Source organism: Phyllostomus discolor, chromosome 14, assembly GCF_004126475.2.
Source record: "Phyllostomus discolor isolate MPI-MPIP mPhyDis1 chromosome 14, mPhyDis1.pri.v3, whole genome shotgun sequence".
Classification (NCBI taxonomy): domain Eukaryota; kingdom Metazoa; phylum Chordata; class Mammalia; order Chiroptera; family Phyllostomidae; genus Phyllostomus; species Phyllostomus discolor.
Window position 1 is genome coordinate 10608864 of NC_040916.2, and position 18463 is coordinate 10627326.

General features: G+C 44.3%; 1 protein-coding gene and 1 non-coding gene across 3 annotated transcripts in view; one reads left to right on the forward strand and one right to left on the reverse strand.

Moving 5' to 3' along the window:
* Nucleotides 1-4004: 4004 nt before the first annotated feature.
* INTS7 (integrator complex subunit 7) overlaps nt 4005-18463 on the reverse strand; it is a 70651-nt gene continuing 56192 nt past the window's right edge. The window contains exons 18-21 of one of the 2 annotated variants that reach the window (XR_004900729.1): nt 17520-17618; nt 16056-16241; nt 12114-12881; nt 4005-4017 (exon numbers count right to left, since the gene is read on the reverse strand). Coding sequence is in view for 1 of the 2 variants with exons in the window: in XM_028530730.2 (XP_028386531.1) it covers nt 12594-12881; nt 16056-16241; nt 17520-17618 (573 nt within the window). In the remaining variant the exon portion in view is untranslated. Of the gene's footprint in view, nt 4018-11430; nt 12882-16055; nt 16242-17519; nt 17619-18463 lie in introns of those variants that run through there. The other variant, XM_028530730.2, reaches the window with a different exon arrangement.
* On the forward strand, nt 4320-4450 carry LOC114512207. Its single transcript, XR_003685783.1, has one exon. It is a non-coding gene; the product is annotated as a small nucleolar RNA SNORA68 (small nucleolar RNA).

The window sequence follows — 18463 nt, forward strand, 5'->3', positions numbered from 1 at the left end:
TACATTTATTTCATTATTATATTTTAAAAAGCTGTTCATTGGCCATTCCTAGTTTTTCTTTTATGGGTTTTCTGTATTCTCAACCCATTTTTCTGTTGGGTTGCTGGTAGTGTTCTTAAGGGCTCTTAAAAACCTTCATATATTAAGGGTAGTACTCGTTACACATACATCTACTCAATTTATAAATTGAGACATAACTGACATAGAACATTTCTTTCCGCTATACAACACAACTGGATTTTGCAATTGATACAATTGTGTTTATACAACACAATTGGATTTTGTGTATGTTGCTAAATGGTCAGCACAAAGCCAAGCTAACATCCGTCACTGCACATAGTTACAAACACTTTTCTTCTTGCAGTGAGAACTTTTAAGGTGTACTGATTGCAACATTCAAATATATAATACAGTACTGTTAACTACAGTCACTATACTGTACATCAAATTACCAGGGCTTATTTCTTTTATTGGGTTGGCCAAAAAGTTTATTTGTTTTTTTCCCATAAGATGGCTCTAGTAGCACTTAGCTGTCTTTCACTTCATTTGAAACAATGTTGTCAGATGGAATTGTGACAGCTGTCATATCAGTGTGCATTAAAAAAGCACATATCAAAATTGGTGAATTTTTGTGTAGCCACTTTAATATTGAAGATGGAAAAAATATACAATGTTTTCAGCAAATCATGCTTTATTATTTCGAGAAAGATAAAAATGCAACTGAAGTGCAAGAAAAGATTTGTGCAGTGTATGGCAAAGATGCTGTGACTGATCAAATGTGTCAAAAGTGGTTTCTGAAGTTCTGTGCTGGAGATGTCTCTCTGGATGATGCTACACAGTCTGATGCTACACAGTCGGGTAGACCAGTTGAAGTAGAGAGCAATCAAATTGAGACATTAATTGAGAATAATCAACATTATACCACTCGTAACATAAAATATCCAAATCATTAAAAGTCATTGGTGAAAATGAAAAATGTGTCTTTTATTTTATAGAAAAAGCTAACTGGACGTTTTGGTCAACCTAATATAACCAGAAGTTTGTACCTTTTGACCCTCTTCACCAATTTCACCCACTGCTGGCAAACCCGATCTAATCTCTGTATCTCCTGTTTTCCTTATATTCCACATGTGTGAGGGAGTGAGATCATACAGCATTTGCCTTGCTCTGACTTATTTCCATGAACATAATTCTTGGAATTATAATTCTTAGCATAATGTTCTTTTCATCGTGTAGTTCTTACAGTTTGGTTTGTGGTGCTTTTTGTCATTTGGAAGTTTGAAATGTTGATGCCGTCAGAGCCACATTCTTTTTCTTTGCAGATCCTACCCTTTCTACTGTCAGCACTGAGCTCAAATGTATTTTTCCACTCCAGGATGACCTGTTTGGTAAGGTGGCTTTATTTTTCATGGCTACATTGCATCTGGTGGCTTTCCACAGTTACTGAGCAGAGGTAGTAATGGCCGGGTCAAGGCGGGACCTGGATGCTATTTCTGCTCCGCAGATTTTAGAAGTGAAAGTGTTGATGAAGTTTCTATTATCTGGAGACCTGTCTTCATCATATGGGGAATAAAAAGTGAATTGAGCTGTGCTAAGGCCAATTCTTTGCTTCGTATGCAAGGTGGTAGAAGTAATGGTGTCTTTTTCCCAGAACCCAGCAAACAGGCTGGAGTCGTTACAGCAGGGGAATTCCACCAAAGGGAGAATACCTGAGGGACAAGACTTACCTGCCAACAAGGAAGAAATGAGCCCTGCAACAGCGGCCTGGCATGGGCTCCCCTCCCACAGGGGCTGTTGATTGCTTAGGCTTTTACAATTCTCGAGCCCTGTTCCAAGGAGCTTTTGTGGTTTAAATCAATGTGCTTCTGGGAATAAGTGCCCTTATTATTTCTAGTTCACATTGTTTGCTGTGCTCTTATACCACTGTGACATAATGCCCTTTGTGCAGCTGTACAATAACAGTCCTTTTAGGAATCTCTAACAGCTTTCTAATTAGGACCCGCAACCACATGACAGATGTAGAAAACCACAGCCTAGAGACAAATGACAAAGCTTCACCTTGGTCACAAAGGAGCCGAGCCCAGGTCTGACTACTCCCAGGAAGTTGCAGGGTCTGGCTGTACCACTGTCTGGGAGTATATCCCTACAGGGGTGCCTGCCGTGTTGTTAGGCTGCCCCAGCACATGGTAGGGGGGTTGCTGGGCCCCTGGCAGTACTGCTTAGAGTTATCTAAGCAGCTGAGCTATCAGGTTGAGGACCGAAAAGCAGAAATTCCCAGCATTGGTACTGATTGGTGTGGCTTAGTGGATTGAGTGCTGGACTGTGAAGCAAAGGGTCATCAGTGGTTCAATTCCCAGTCATGGCACATGCCTGCATTGCAGGCCAGGTCCCCAGTAGGGGGCGTGTGAGAGGCAATCACACATTAATGTATCTCTTCCTTTCTTTCTCCCTCCCCCTCTAAAAATAAATAAATAAAATCTTTATAAAAAGAAGAAAGAAAGAAAGAAAGAAAGGTTAATTCCCAGCATCGGTTGAGCAATTGCTCTTGAGTTTATAACCAGTGCTCAGTGACTAAGCTTCTGGGATGGTGTAAAGCTAGGTCACTTGAAATGGAATTCTGCATTAAGTAATTAAACTTGATTGACTGCCTACTATGCACAAAGATGAACTCCCAACGCTGTTCACATCCTAGATGAAAGAGGAGGCACATATGGAAGCAAGGAGTCATCAGAAGCTGAGTGCTTCAATAGAGAGCAGACCAGAAAGTTAAGGTAGCACCCAGCTCCAGGGGCTTTCAGGAAAGCCTCTTGGTGAGCAGGACTTTACCCTGGGCAGATCTTTACAGATGGACTGAGCCTGCCATGCAGAGCTATGGGAAGGAGAGCATTGATTGCATACTGAAGGTTAAGTGCATACGAAGGTCTGGAGGTGTGGAATGCTCTGGGATTCAGGGAAAAATGAAAACGTCAACATGTCTAAAGTGGCTATGGTTATCCCACTGCTCTTTCTCTGTTCTATTTTTATAGCCAAAACTCTGTCCCTTTTTTATCCTAAATAGCTTATCTTGGATATTGAAAAGATCGAGCTTGTTTTTTGTTGGTTTGTTGTTTTGTCTTTGCACTATTGCTTTAACCCTCCACTTCTCAGGGCGCTGTGGATAGGTCCGATTAGGGAAAAGACCATGTATTGGGGAATGCCCCAGAGAAAGGCACAGAGATGAGTATCTCACTGCATGATAAGGACACAAAGGCAGCTCAGAGAACTTAGCTGGGCTATTTCCTTGTACTGTCCACAGAGCAGTCAATCCGGTCCTGGTTGACTCCCAAGCTTACCCATCACGGGTCCTGACGCCCAGAGGAGGGCCCTGTGGTCTGAAACTTGTGGAGTAGCTATTGCTGAAAGCAGGTGGGGAATGGGGATGCGAGGGGAAATCGTGAGCTGGCCAGCAATCTAACAGATGACCCCCACAGAGGTGGAAGCACTGGATGTGAGCTGCATGATTCTGGGTTGCAGCTGGCTGTGGAGTCAGGCTGGACTGGAGTGGCTACCTCTGGCTTCCTCTCCTCGCCTTTCTTTTCCTTGGTACCTTCCGTTGCCAACCCTACTTCCCACAGGGTGTTCAGGTAGCACTTTACAAACCTCCTCAGGCAATGAGAATAATTACATGGTGCACTTCTCAGGACTCACCTCTGCGATTTTGGTACCTCTGCGTGCTCCTGGCACTATGGACAACCACTGATCAGCCTTACATATGGACAGTCACTGACCAAAGCCTCCTGGGAGCAGGGACTCTACCTGCTGCAGGGCCGTACTGATAACAGGTACCATCAGTCCATGGAAAAGAAAGGCAGAGAGGGAAAAAGGGGAGGAGGGAGGAAGGATGGACAGGGAAGAACCTGGCAGGTGAGTGAAACCCAAATCACTCAAAGCAACAACATACTCTAACTTCTGACCAGGACAAGGCTACTGCTGGGGGCGAGTGGAGGTGATTCTAAGGAAGGAGACAGAAGAGCGGTCCTTATTTTTACTTTCCTGTGAGCTCTAGGCACTGGTCCACTCCTCTAGCCTCAGGCTTCATATCAGAGTCTGAGCTGCACTCTCCACCACCACTGGGCCTCTGCGATGCCTGTGGGCCGTGCTCCCCTCTTCCCACTGCTTGGAGCTCGGAACTCGTAGACAACTGGCTTTACCCCTTGTCTTCAAGGCAAACATAGAGTCAGCGGGCAAATCAGTCAGGGCTCCCCCATGCAGGCATGTGAACCAGGGCTTAGTGCTGGGGTGCAGTTGCATTAGGGAGGGTTTTAAGAGAGAGACTGAATCAGGCACCTAAACCCAAGGACTACTGTTTGCGGTAGCAGCAGTTTAAGCAAAGGTGCTAACAGCAAGCAGATCTCATTGCCTTGGGGGCTGTGCCTCTGCCCCTCAAAATGAATCAAGAGGTTCTACACCCCTTGGGGGAAAAGGGGTGGGAGGAAAATAAAAAGAAAAAAAAAGAAAATAATGAAAGATTGAAGAATTCAGGATGTATTGGGTTCCCACTGGATGAAGTGAATGAACCAGGAAGCAGTGGGAAGTACGGATTACTTGGAGATGAGGACTAGCACGGGACTAGCACGCAAGGAAAACAGGAAGTGAAAGTGACAGTCCAGAAAGACACAGTGAGGTTGTGAACTGGGTTGACAGGAACAGAAGGGAAGAAACTGAGATGAGCAGCCCCCTTCCTCAAAAGTAGGACAGCTCCTCTCCCTGCCTGGACACATATCTCATATAAACACATAGACACACACTTGGGAGGTGAGAGAAAACGTAATTCTTCCCTCTCCCTCTCCTCCGCTGTCAAGCCCGGGGGCCCTTCCTCCTAGGGTCCTCCCTCCCACCTCTCCCCGTCCCTCCATCCCATTCTGGGCAGTGGCCAGAGGCATTTACTCTAAGGACAGGAAGAGTCACGAGGGGGTTATTTATATCTGCAGCTGCACTGCGGAGCCCTCTGTCTGGAGGGCATGTGGTGTTGGGTGGGCGGTAGGACTACACCTCCTCGCCCGGGCACAGCCCTCGGTCGGGAGTCTGCCCCACATAAGGTCCTGCTGATGTGGGGACGAGAGCACAGACAGGCCACCTCTCTGCCTCCCGAGAGGCTGCCGGCAAAGGCATCGGTGCGGTTGGACAGAACAGCTCACGCAGTCCAAATGCCACCTTCCTTTAGTATTGAATTATTTTCACGGTTCACCAAGTCCTTCTTCCTGAGGCCCAACCTAAATTTCTTCCTGCAATTTTGTCTCCTGTTCTCTTCGGGGGAGATGGCTAACTCTCCAAAACCTTTCAGGAGGGAAATAGTTCTGATCGGTCAGGTAGAAAGTGCCCATTGAATTATGGGGCTTGTGCCCAGTAGATCTGATGGCAAGAACTAACTTTGAACACAAGCCCATTTATTTCGCAGTTACTAAATAACTCAGAAGGAATGACAGAGAGGCCTGGGTTGGCTCATTGAGATGGTGACACTTCCTTTTTGATCGTCTCACCCCAGGGCTTGCGCTGACAGGAAAGCTGGGTGCATATCAATGCCCCCCTCCTGAGAGAAAAGAATAAACTCCTCTCGAGCCAAGACATTTTAGTCCCCTTAAGGTTCTAAAATGGCCCGGAACATCCCTTTCCTTTAAGGCAGAGATGATCTGCGACAGAACTGCCTCATGAAGCTTAAGTTTCTCCCCCTGCTGTTCTCTGGGCCAGCGCCCCGTGCCGGCCACTCCACTGGAGGCAGGAGGCCACCACCATTTGGTGGGCCCCTGCCAAGGTGCAGGCTTTGGGCACGTGTTATCACATTTCATTTCCATAATGGGACAGTTATCAGCCCCATTTTACAGATGAAGAAGCCAAGGCTCACAGGAAATGTTATGAGAGGAAACCAAGACTGAACAGCCAGGGGGCTGATGCGGTGCGTGGAGTGCTGGAGGGAGCTGCCCGTTCCCACTGACAGGACAGGGTAACCTGAGCTCCACCTGTCCACATTTAGGCCAACCCAAGGGCCAGGCAGTGCCTCGCACACAGGGCTGGATGCGGTGCTGGTCACAGAGGGACCGATACAAAGAATCAAGGTCTGGTTGGAGGAGTCAGGGCGAGTGTTGTGTCTGCCAGGGTCTGGGGGGAAGAGCGGGGTAGCTGGGGTCAGGGGAGAATGCATTCTGATGACACTATTTCCCTGCGGCCAAGTTTGGGGAGTGAGTCATCTCCCTCAAACACAGAGAGCTGAAGCTGGCAGTTCGAGAACTACGAAGATGGTTCGGTTAATGCAGGGGCAGCCGCTCGGGCTGAGAGCTTTTCTGAAGGGCCACACAGGAGTCGGCAGGGACTCTGACCTGGCGGGGACTCTGACATGGACAGACCGGTGCAAACTCACTCCTCCCCCTTTTCCCGGGGGGAAATGATCAACCACCGAGGAAGCTCCTGCCCACCCAGCATAAACAAAGCCCTCCCTTCCACAGTCTGTGCAAAAACAAGGAGTGGCACAGCCGGGAACCCAAGGAGCTTGTCCATCTCTGTATTCCCGCTCCCCTGTGCAATATTTATTTAAGAAATATTTATTGAATAAAAGGTCACCTGTTTTGAGAATTGTTTGTGTCCTTGTTGGCAGGGCCTTTGGCATAGATCTGGGAAATCTGCTTGAGTTCACAAATTCCTGCTCAGACAAATGTTGCTGACTGAGCTATAATGCCCTGTGATCTCAGCGGAGTTACCTTCAGGGCTCAGGATGAAGGAAAAATGCTTCCCATCAGCTACTCTTGGTCAGCCACGTGGGGGTGGGGGGAGGGCGCAGGAGTGCTTAGGACAGACTCACCGGCCCTCTCTGGTGTCAAGGGTCCTCAAGGAGGTTCCAGATACACTCACTCTGAGACAATCCTAGCCACAACTAGTATGCTTTTTGAGCATCCCCCGGGGACACTGTAACACTCATTGGGATAGATCTGATGTCGCTTAAGTGATTCTGTGATTACAGTCACTCCTCTCTAATGCCCTGATAACTCGACATGTGACATTGAGGGGCTCATGTCATCCAAAAGCCAGGCCAGAAGCAGCAGTAGCTTCTGCAACATGAGGCAATGTTGACTTCTTTTTGAGTGTAAGCTCCTGCCTCCTTGAGGCTAAATATTGACTTCACACTTTAGGGGTGTACCTTTTTTCCACATGCTCTTCTGTTCCCCTCTGGCTTCCAAGTAGTAGGTACTCACTTGCCTCTGATTGTGTCAAGGAGAGGGTTTCTGAGCAGGAAGAACACCCGCATTCCCAGTGCTGCAAAAGGAGATGCCACATGACGGCCAGTCTTCTAATTACCTAGGAGCCCCTCCTGACCGCCACATTCAAGGGGAGATACCACCAGGATTTCAGAAATGGCATCTTTGGTGCTCTGTCTACAGGTTTTATAAAGGCTACTTCGCATACTCTGAAAATAGAGGTCTTGCCGTGGCTGATATGGCTCAGTGTGATTGAGCACTGGCCTGTCAACCAAAAGGTCGCCGGTTCGATTCCTTGTCAGGGCACATGCCTGCATTGCGAGTTGAAGCAATCCATCAAAGTTTCTCTCACACATTGATGTTTCTCTATCTTTCTTTCTTTTTCCCCTCCACTCTAAGATAAATAAAATCTTTAATAAAAAAAATGAAAATAGGTCTTTTTCTGTTAATTGAGGGCTCTCCCTGTCAGTTTCCATGTGCACTTCCACCACCAGCTCAGGGCCCAGCATGGTGATGACGTATGCCAGGAAAGGCCCTGTCCCCTACTTGCATTTCTGCGGGTTTTACACCTACACGTCCTGGCATGTGGGGAGAACTTCGGCGCTGACTCTCCTGGTCACATGCTGTCTGCCTGTGCTGGTGGGTGGGGGTGGGGAAGGGAAAGCAAGGAGGGGCATACGAACATCAACAATCCACCATCTCTTTGCTCATCTCCTCAAGGTCAAGGGCACACAAAGACAAGACGCACCATTCGCCTCACTCTTTCCAACGGAGGGATGGACTCTAGGGGCACTGCAGCCCACTCTCCCCTTCCACGGTGTTGGGAAACAGACTGGACGTTACTGTCTTCTCATAATTCCTCAGTCTAACTTAGTCCTATTGTATCTGTCCTACTCCATTTTAAGAATTTTTGATTCATAGACATGAATAAGCTTCACCAAAATCCACAAATAAAGTCTTCTAGAAAAGCCAAAAGGTGAACTATGGAGTATTTCTTCTTTGCACACAATCTCTTTTTCTTGAACTCACCCTGACTTTTAAGGATACTGGGTAGAGGTTCATTTTCCTGATCGTTCTAATTCACTTCATATTGTATCACCTCCATAATTTCACTAAAAAAAAATCTGGAAACCACAATACAAGTATTTTTTAGTCTCAGTTTTCCAGCTAGGTGTCACTAAACCAAAGCTACACCAGTAGATGTGATCTGTAAGGAAGACAGTCCCCAAACTCAGTTCACTGACTTTCAATCTTTAACCAAACCTAAATAATGAGCAAAGAGGGCAACTGCCCAGCACCCTGGGCTGTGCAGGAGAGAATGGCTCTGGGAGAGACTGCCAAGTAAGCAGAGGGCAAGGGAAAAGTACAGACTGACAAGTGTTTTGTAACTGTAGTAGGTTTGAAAAATGTTACGACATTCTGAATTTTTCATTGGAATGTGGGAATCAATGGCTCTAGGTCTGTGTGTCATTGAAGGAAAATAACACGACTCACCCTGTCTGAATCCCAATTACAATTAAAAATTAAATTGCTCACAGAATGAGTACTTCAGACTACATACCACAGGATAAGGGACTAGGCTCCTGCTAGGCCATTAAATACACAGCCCATGATGTTAAAAGATCTTTGTGCTCTTGGGCAAGAAATGGAGTACTACTGGTAGGCGATCTAAGCCAATTCTCCAGGCTTTCTGACTTCTCACTACATCCCATCACACTTTTAACGCTGGTGACTGATAAAGGCTAAATCCAAAGGCACATTGCAGAAAGAACAGGGTCAAGTGTTTGGCTGAGCAACATGGTACTGTATCACCAGATGCAACACACAAACACCCACAAACCCCAAATACCTTCTTATCCACACAATCTTCCATGTGAAACTGTTGGTACGTCAAAGAATCCCAAGGTAGATCTCTTGGGATTGTCCAGAAACTTATTTAAGAGTTATTCAGGTCCTAAGGTAATAGTGGGTCTCATTTCTGCATTTCTTACTCTTGCACTGTCCAGTTCTATAGGAAGTAGACATATGAGACTATCTGAATTTAACTGAATTCAAAGGAAATAAAAGATTCAGTTCCACTAGCTGTATTTTAGATACTCAATAGCTGTGTGTGACTATTGGTTGTCCAGGACAGCACAGACTTAGAACATTTCCATGACCCCAGAAAGTTCCACTGAACAGTGCTGCATATACTCTGTGTACCAGGTGTTGGTACACCCTATTCTCAACACTGCTGGCAGATACTGGCATGGAAAGATCCAGTGACCTATCCAAAGATCCACGGCAAGTGATGTTATAAATAGAACTTAAACTGACATCTCTGAGACCCTAATGTGAAGATCTTGTTTGGTTGGTTGGTTCTTCTTTGAACTGTATCTTAATGTAAAAAGTGACTTAGAGCCTCCAGTTGCAAATTACCTGACACCTCGCTTGGTTTGAGCTAGAAAGGTCATACCGCAGATCTCCGTTTTAATGGGCATACTGCGCTACTTCAATTTCTTAATAGTTATTATAATATTGCCATCACCCTTAAAGGCAATCAGTAGCTGTAGAAAGTATTTTCATAATTTTCTTCATGTGTCTTTAAATATTTTAACTGAATAGGATTTACAGCAGTGTAGGCAGAATTCCCACTTTAAGTCAACATTAAATTATTTTATTACTCTGTGTACCCAAATTGAATACGAGGAAAGATAGTTCAAATGTGTTTAGAAGCAGAAAAAGGTAACTTTTATTTTGAATGAATAAGTGCTGAGATTAAAAACGGATCCAACACTGTGAAAGATAATACCAGTGAAGATCACAGTAATGATAGGAAACACACACATCTACTTACTATGTGCTGGGTACGTTCTAAGGGCTTTACACATACTAATTCTATAGTAACTTGCTTAATCCTCATACCTACCCCACGAAGCACTACTGTGCGTCCCCATTTCAGTTAAAAGGAAAACGAAGCACAGAGAGGTTAAGCAGCCTGTCCGAGGTCACAGGGGGAAGAGTTAGGGTTTGAACTGTGCCTACCATACGGCTTCTGAGCTTGTGCCCATAACCACCAGGCTCCGCTGCAGAGTAACTAAACACTGAGAAAGAGGAGTCCTGTCTCCCTGGAATAAATCAGCCCATGCCCTTTACTATCCGTGTTTCTAAATTCAGGGAACATACTCACTTCACAATTAGTATGTGTATTTTTCTTTTCTGCATAATTCCTCGAGTTATTTCTTTTCCTTCATTAGTGTTGAAATTATAAACAGTTTCCCTGCACCGCAAGTAACTGTTTAATAGTTGATGCCAAAAAATGCAGTAGATATTATACCAAACATAACATCAGAATCCCAATCTTGGATCTGATAGACGTACTGAAATAAAGTAGACTTTTTTTTTACAAAATTATTTTCATACTCTGAACTATCTGGATGATTTTCACAATTCCTTTCCAGGTTTGTGCCAGGGCCCTACAGTGTATCAAATCAGAGTCTATAACTAGACCTATCAAAAACTTATCTTCCCAAGGTTTGCTTCTTTTCTAGAGAATTCTGCCTTGCCAGAAATCTGAAATCAACATTGTATGATTTCCTTTGGAAAACAAACAGCCATTTAATGGGGGGAGAAAAGATATTTTCCCCCATTTTAATTTTTTTTTTTTTTGCCTTTAGTCTTCCAGGCATCTGATAATAAAACTCTGGACTGCAGTCTGGCGATCCAGTCTGATTCAGTCACTCCACAGACAAAGAAACTAAAGCCTGCGGAGAGGAAGTGACTCACCCCAGGGCCCAGAGCGGAACCCCTTCTTTCTGATTCAGCTCTACTGGTACAAGAGCGAGGGAGGGGCCCTGCACTCGTCCTCCACACTGCTGGCCATTCTTCCTAAAGCTTACACTCCCAGATGCTGTCGTGGCCATGCATATCGTGCACGGGGGACAACGGGACCACATCTACACGGGTGCCACCTACAGCAGCCACAGCAGACTTGCATGTTTTGTGACGATGGTCTGGCTGTTAGCAGTGACATGTACTGTGCTGTGACAACAGTTCAAGAAGCCAAGTGATCTTACAGGAACCTGAGTTGTCAGTCACTTCTACGTGTCACCCCCACAAAGGTCATGTGTGATAAGGAAATAAAACGCAAACCGCATTTTTTCCTTTAAACTGCATCCCCCATTTGAACTATTGTCAACTTTAAAGAGAAAAAGGCAAACACAAGCAAAGGAATCGAGAGATTTATTTTAAAAAGAAACTTCCAAGGAATGTGCCTGCTTCATCTGAGGAGCTGCTTTGAGCCCCGGTGCCCACCCCATGGGTATCTCAGTGCCGTGATCCCCGACACTTGGAGACCCTGATCCCGAAGAGCTGACTGATCCCCAGTCAATAAAGAACAGTGAAAGTGTATCTAGTACACTGCGTTAAGACAAGAAAGTGTATAATTTTATCATGATTTTCAACCAGTACTGAAATAGAAAAAAGGGGACTTCTGGCTACCCAGAATTTCTATTCCCTGAGCATCCCCACTGACTGAGGTTGTGCTACAAAGAGGTATCCTCTCCAGTTGGCCAAGACTGGCATCATGTAACTCGCCGAGAACAAGCTAAACCAATCAAAGATCTGCCCTCCTACCTCAAAACATTAAGAAATTAAATGTGAATAATTTTTTTCACTCTTAGAAACAAATGTAAGATGTTCACACAATCACACGTATTATTCAAAAACACAAATTGTTAATGTCCAATCTTTCTATGTAATTGTAAGCTGTGTTTGGGTCAGTTAAATACCAAAACAATAAATTAAGTTTGCTTTAGCGCAGAACCGACAGGTAAGGAGCTGAAATCACACAGCGGGGCGTTTCGACTCCGGGGGTGTCGCCCGCTCTCACACCCCGGCAGAAGGGACGGTCGGGAGACGCTTTCACGTCCATCGACGGGAGGACTCAGTTTCCACCGCTGCACATACTGGCCAGAGCCTCCCGAGGCTCAGCTCGGAGTCAGAGGTGGGGGTCAGACCGCAAGTGGTATGTCTGCTAAGAAGCAGCCAACTTTACTGATTCAGTGATCCCAGCATGTGGCTTAAAAGAAAAGGAAAATGTTCGGCAACAATAAAAGAATAATGTAAGAATGCAAACGTTAAATATGAGATAAAGAACCTGGTGAAAGGAAAAGGGAAAAAATCTTTCTGGTTAGGAACCCAGTTTTTCTCGAATGAAATTTTTAAGAAGAAAAAAGAAGCACATTGTTTCAGAATATTACATTATAGAAATGAGTGGGTACATGGACTCTACATCATAACTCTCATATCTTAATCCACGAGAAAAAGCAAAGTCTCTTTGCCAATTTAACCAACCCCTGTGAGGTCCGTAGCGCACTCATCCTGTGGTTAAAACCGCGTGTAGGCGTTTCGCTGCTGCTGCTGCTGTAACGGCTGCTGGGCTTGCTGCTGCTGCAGGCGAATTTGCTGGGAATAAGGGTCTTCCAGGGATTTTACGAATATGGTGGTTCTGGGACCGGTCTTCCATACAATGCCATTGGCGTCCTTCACGGAAGATTCCACTGTAATGTTGTGCGTTCCCAGGATAGCAAAGTTCAACAGAAACTGAGTACTAAAGTAATCGTTATGAGGCTCAACCCTCTGCTCCATCTCATTGGTCATATTGTCAATGGGTATCTGGAATAGAAGAATTGTTAAATAACAACAATAGCTAACATTTATTGAGCTAGGCCCTGCCTAAGTACTTACTTAATCCATGCCAACAACCAAGAGGTAGGTACAATTACTATCCTTACTTTATAGATAAGAAAACTGAGGCAGAGAGGTTAAGTAATTTAAGTTATTTCTTCAAGGTCACTCAGGAATCAGTGGCGGAGCTGGCCGGCCCTTGAGCCCAGGCAGGCTAACTGCAGGGCCTACGCTCCTGGTTACGGAGTGACCCAACTCCTCGCCACCCTTGCAGGAGGAGTTCCCAGAGCCTCTGCCAACCCCTTCCTCGGCTGGCCTCTCTCCCCGGTGAAGGAGTTTGGGACACGCCACCCCCAAAACACACTGCTTTGGCATCCTGACTACTTTGAGCTAAAGGTACCTGAGAAACAACAAATGCAAGAAGGGCTCTCAGACCTGCCCCTTTTTACCTAAAACAGGCCACAGAATTTCCCACCGGGGAGGTAGCCTCCCTATACTAGGAAGAGAAGCGCGTCCTTCTCAGAGACTGAACATTGATGCCGTAATGGATCTGCACAAGCAAACCTACTAAAATAAACCTTACCTTCCACTGGCCTGGCCCACTGCCCTGACGGATATCCTAGTCACCTTCTCAGAATTTAATGGCCCAAGCCCAAATCCTTTGTCTTGTCATTTCACCATGAACTTATCATTTCTGTGTCCAAAGGTATATAAACTTTCTGTTGTGGTAACTTCTTTGGATCTTTATTCTCTTGTGGAGATTCCCATCTACATGTAAAGTTCTAATAACATTTGTATGCTGTCTTCCTGTTAATCTGCCTTAATGTCAATTTAATGTTAGGCCCAGCTGGAGGCCCTCAGAGGATAAAAGAGGAATTTTCCTTCCCTTATACCTGTTAGCAGATCCCAACTCTAACTCCCATTTCTTTAGTCTGTGAAAAGACATTCTGAAAAAACAGGAAGCAACCACCTGTTTCAGGGAGTTTAAAATATAACAGACTGAAAAGAATGTAACAGTATATACAAGTTAGGTTTTTCTCCCTCCTAGCTAGTCTCCTTTTGTATTTCTTAAGTAATATAATGATCCTTCCCTCCTTTAGTATTAACTTTAGAATTAAATTAACTTCAGAACTTGCACACCACTCACTTATTCAGTGTCTTGTTCAGAAGGGCAATATGATACACTGTAAAACCCAGATTTAAGGGCTCATTTACTCGTTCAGCTAGACAGACACTCTTGCTGTTGTCCTTCAAAGACAAGGTGTGAGCCTACCTCTACCCAAGGTGAGGCATGTCAGGGAGACACTTTTTCTGAGGGTGCATCTAAAGGTAAGCTTAGTGAGTATTTGACGGCACTGCTGCACGTCTATGTGTACTTCTGTTGTGCAGTTAATGACATAGATGTGCCCTCAGGCTTTGTCTCAATAAGCAGTTACCACATCAGTTTTCCACAGTCATCGCCTGTAACATTAATGAAACAAAGTCACTAACCACTCAAGATCTTGGAGTTATTTATAGGTCTTTTTTGTTTTTGTTTGCACATTCAACATTTGCAGGGTTTTTATTTTCCTAAAGAATGTGCCAATCAAACAAGAACTTCCTTAAAAGGACCAGAAAAAGGACCTCATGATTCTAAGTGGGCGCTGCATTTTAGGTTGCAAACTCACTGCAGGTAACGTTACGAAGCCATCATGGACAACATGGCTTGTTACATCAGCTTCCCGACTTTAGTCAGGGCCTCTCGAGAAAGAGGTTGGCAAGCAGAAGGCCAGCACTTCTCAGTGTGAATGTGTTTTTTCTTCATAGTAGAAATCATTATATATAAGGGACAGAATCATGGTTACTGTTCTTTCAAATGCAAAGTGAGGAGAGAGCTGTAGTTACCTATGTAAATTCTCACTACAATTTTTTGAGACGAGAGATCACCCAAACATAGCTGTTGCACTCTAAATAGAGTAAATGATTTTTTTCGTCACCAAGTTTCTAGTGAGTAGCTACATAAGGCACCATGCTTTGGGTCAAAAAATCAAAGAGGAGAAGAGAATGAAGGCTGAGCCTTATGAGACGGAGTGAAGAGTGCCAGAGTGCGTTACCAAAGTAAAGAAAGTGATGATGGCCTAACTCAGACCGCCCCGTGGCTTTTTTAGCCTAAAACCACAAGAGAATAAAACGCTCTCTTCTTATCTTTACTGACACCCCTTTCCTTGCCATGAACCTCAGTTCAAGCATGCCCCCAAAAAACCTGGACATGAGCACTTTGAGCTCCTGAGCAACTCTGCTCATACAACTGTGTGCGTGATATCCTGCTCCTGGCACTGTGAATACACCGCCGCAGAGCAGAAAGAGACGTCTAAAGGAAGCAACATTCTGCGTCTGGAAGACTGGTATTTCATGGGCACACACTCAGAATCATAGCTTTGGCCAAAGCAAAAGCAAGCATGACTTTCGTGAACATATCTCATGATCCTCAAAGCAGTGAACCACTAGGGTTATAGCCATGAGGAAAGTTTTTACCTTAGCTGACTGCTGTATGTCAATGCTGTACTTTTTTTGAAAATGCTAAAATTTACTTAAAATAGAGAAAAATAAATGTGTTCTTCTGGGGGCAGGGACACTAGGGAGACACTTATTCCCCACTCATGATGTTTCCCTCAGTGTGAAAGGACCTTTCATTAGATGCACAGCGCTGGTCTCCAGAGCAGACGATAGCTCCCACTGACTGTTAAGTTTCGGGGTGGGAACTGGGTGTGGGGAGCTAAGCATCGTCTCTGTTCCTTCTTTGGGTTTCCAGTGCTCCTCCCCGCCACCGGTGTCACGGGAGCAGGCTTTGTGTGCACTTGCTGGGGCCGAGTGGGAAAATTCAACTTAGGGACAAGGCCAGAAGTCCTTACCACCAGGCACCTGGGCTCTAAGAATAACAACACTCATCGCTTGGTCTCTGTCTGCCTGGATGTTTGGTCTATCAAATGGTTCAGGAAGGGAAGACAAGTGTCATTAGCAGCCCCTCAAACCCCAGTGTGTGCTTTCAGCTCATGTGCACCTGATCCCTGGGGAGGCGGAACTGCAATCCGCTTAACCATGAAAAACACTAGAAGAAACTTCCATCAACGAGTTGATTAAATCACATCATAATTCTGCTTGTAGTCTTACAGATTTAATTACCTTGTAGTCTTGTCCAGATTTACTTTGTAGCGTGGAGGAAACGTTCAGACAGACAGACTGAATTTTGCGAAAGAGTCCTGGTTTCGAGCCGTGCTGAACCACTCCCTCCACCTTCAGCGCCAGCTGCTGGTTGTTCTGGACGGCAATGGGCTCTGCGGGGTTCCGGGGGGACGGTGACAGAGCGAGCTGGAACAATGACATCAAAATAAACCCTGACCACCAAGAACGGGCTTCCTTCCAACACATGTCTGTGCTAGTCGCTGCTATGGGTCCAAATGTGTGTGTGTGTGTCTTTCTCTCTCTTACACACACACACACACACACACCAACCCGACTGTGCTGGGGCAACCAGACAGACGTGCCTTTGGAGTCAAGGGTTCCTTGTTGCTAATGCCTCCTTTTAAATACCCATTGCCTTATTTTTCTTTAATAAAATAAACTGGGCCCAGCCCCAGTTCTTCTGAGTGCAACAGGAGATTAGAGAATAACAAAGGCACTGCTGTCCCACTTTCTGCGGAAAGGTATTTCTTGGACAATGAACCAATTCCAGTAGGGAAATAAACTATGTAAATTTTCATGTCCAGCGGCTGTCTCTTTGGTCTTAGGTTATTTTAAATGGACTAAATTCAAATGCAAATGAACTTAAAATTCTAGGATTACATCTATAACCAAGTCTTCATAAGATAAAAGTCATTTTCCACAAATGAACCAAATGACATTTTAAATCTTTTTAATTAGAGTGTTTTTCTTTAAAAAAATTAAAAATCCACTTCAACTACAGAAAGCTCAAATCTTGCTACATAAAAAATGGAAAAAAATTGTGTCTTTTTGATAATGCTGTTGAACGGCTGAATTAATCAGCTCTGGAGACCTGTTTGTTACCTTACGACTTCTTGCTTAATCGATTTTCCTTATTATTCAGGTCATCTGAAATGGCTTACTTTGTTATTTGCAATCAAAAGCATTTGGATGGATGCCATAATGTACTGAAGACATTTTCTGACAGGGATAATCCAGGATCTCTCAGAAGTGATAATTTCCCCCTTTCCCAACAATTCAATTCCTTGAATCAAAAATAGCTTCCAAATTTTAGGTAGCTTAAATATTTAAAAATATTAATTCTATTCATTGGCCAGCTCCTCAAAACTTGTTATTCAAAGACAAAAGTGCTTTGGAGGTAGGACTGGCCATGTCTTTGCTGGACTTGTTTCACTCGAAGCACATACTCTTGGAGTGGGGAGCCCAGGCACAGAGCTCCAGGGACCCAAACACCAGCCTCACTGCATTTGGTACTGGCAGGTATTCCATTCCCTTCATCAAACCAATTGGTAAAGGGAGGAAAGGCTTATAACTAAAGAGGTAAGTTTTATCAAAACCAAAGGTCAGATCCGTAAGTAGAGCTACATCCCATTAAGATAGCTGGGTTTTTGATCTATATTAACCTTAGCATTCTTCCTGTATTACCTTGATGCTGGTAGACTGTAGTTTCTGGAAAAAGTATCTCTGAAATGAAAGAGGAACTTTCAGCAAAGCAATGATGGCATTGCAGAGGCAGGCAGTATGCTGGGGAGAAAAAAAACAAATCAAATAAAAATAAATTTCCAAATTTCATCAACAAATGGTACATTCAGGAAGAAGTTTCTACGAAAGCTCACAGACTACTACAAAATCAATACTGATACCACCAATCAGATACCACCAAATAGTCATAATACCTAGAAATTGTGAATATCTGCCAAATCACTCACGTTATGGAGTACAATTATAGATTTTTACTTTAATTTGAAGTAGTACATTCAATAAAAAAAGTAAATGACAAAAGGGAGAAAATCCACATTGTTCATATTATGACCCTAAAATAGAGAGTAACTATCAGTTTGATAAAGTATGGCAAAGCATGAGGAAGAGCATACGATAAAGAAGCCAGAGCAGCACACTGGCATCTGAGAGCTGACACCAACTCCCATGCGGAACTTCGGCTTTGAGTTGCCTGGTTTCATCCATCACTTCCACAGGCCAGCTCGCTGACACTACAGCCATGAGGTCCCACAGAGTGGGTGATGGTGAAATCTTACCAGAATTCAGATTAAGGACAACTATATAGTCCAACTCTACAGAATTCTGAAACTTTAACAAAATACCTTGTTTCTAGTATCTATTTCACAAACTTAACTGCGTTTTGAAATCCCAGCATTTACTGCAGAGTAATAGTAACATTAGACCAAATCCTTGAGTCTTACTGAAAAGGATCATAGAACCAGAATTTAAGGATTCAAAGATTACTTAATTTAAAACTACTCTATTGAACTCCCATCTCAGCAAGACCTGTCCTCTTCCATGAGAACATATCACTAATAAACCCTGCTTGCACATTAAAAAAAAAACTACTGATATATGACATACAAAAG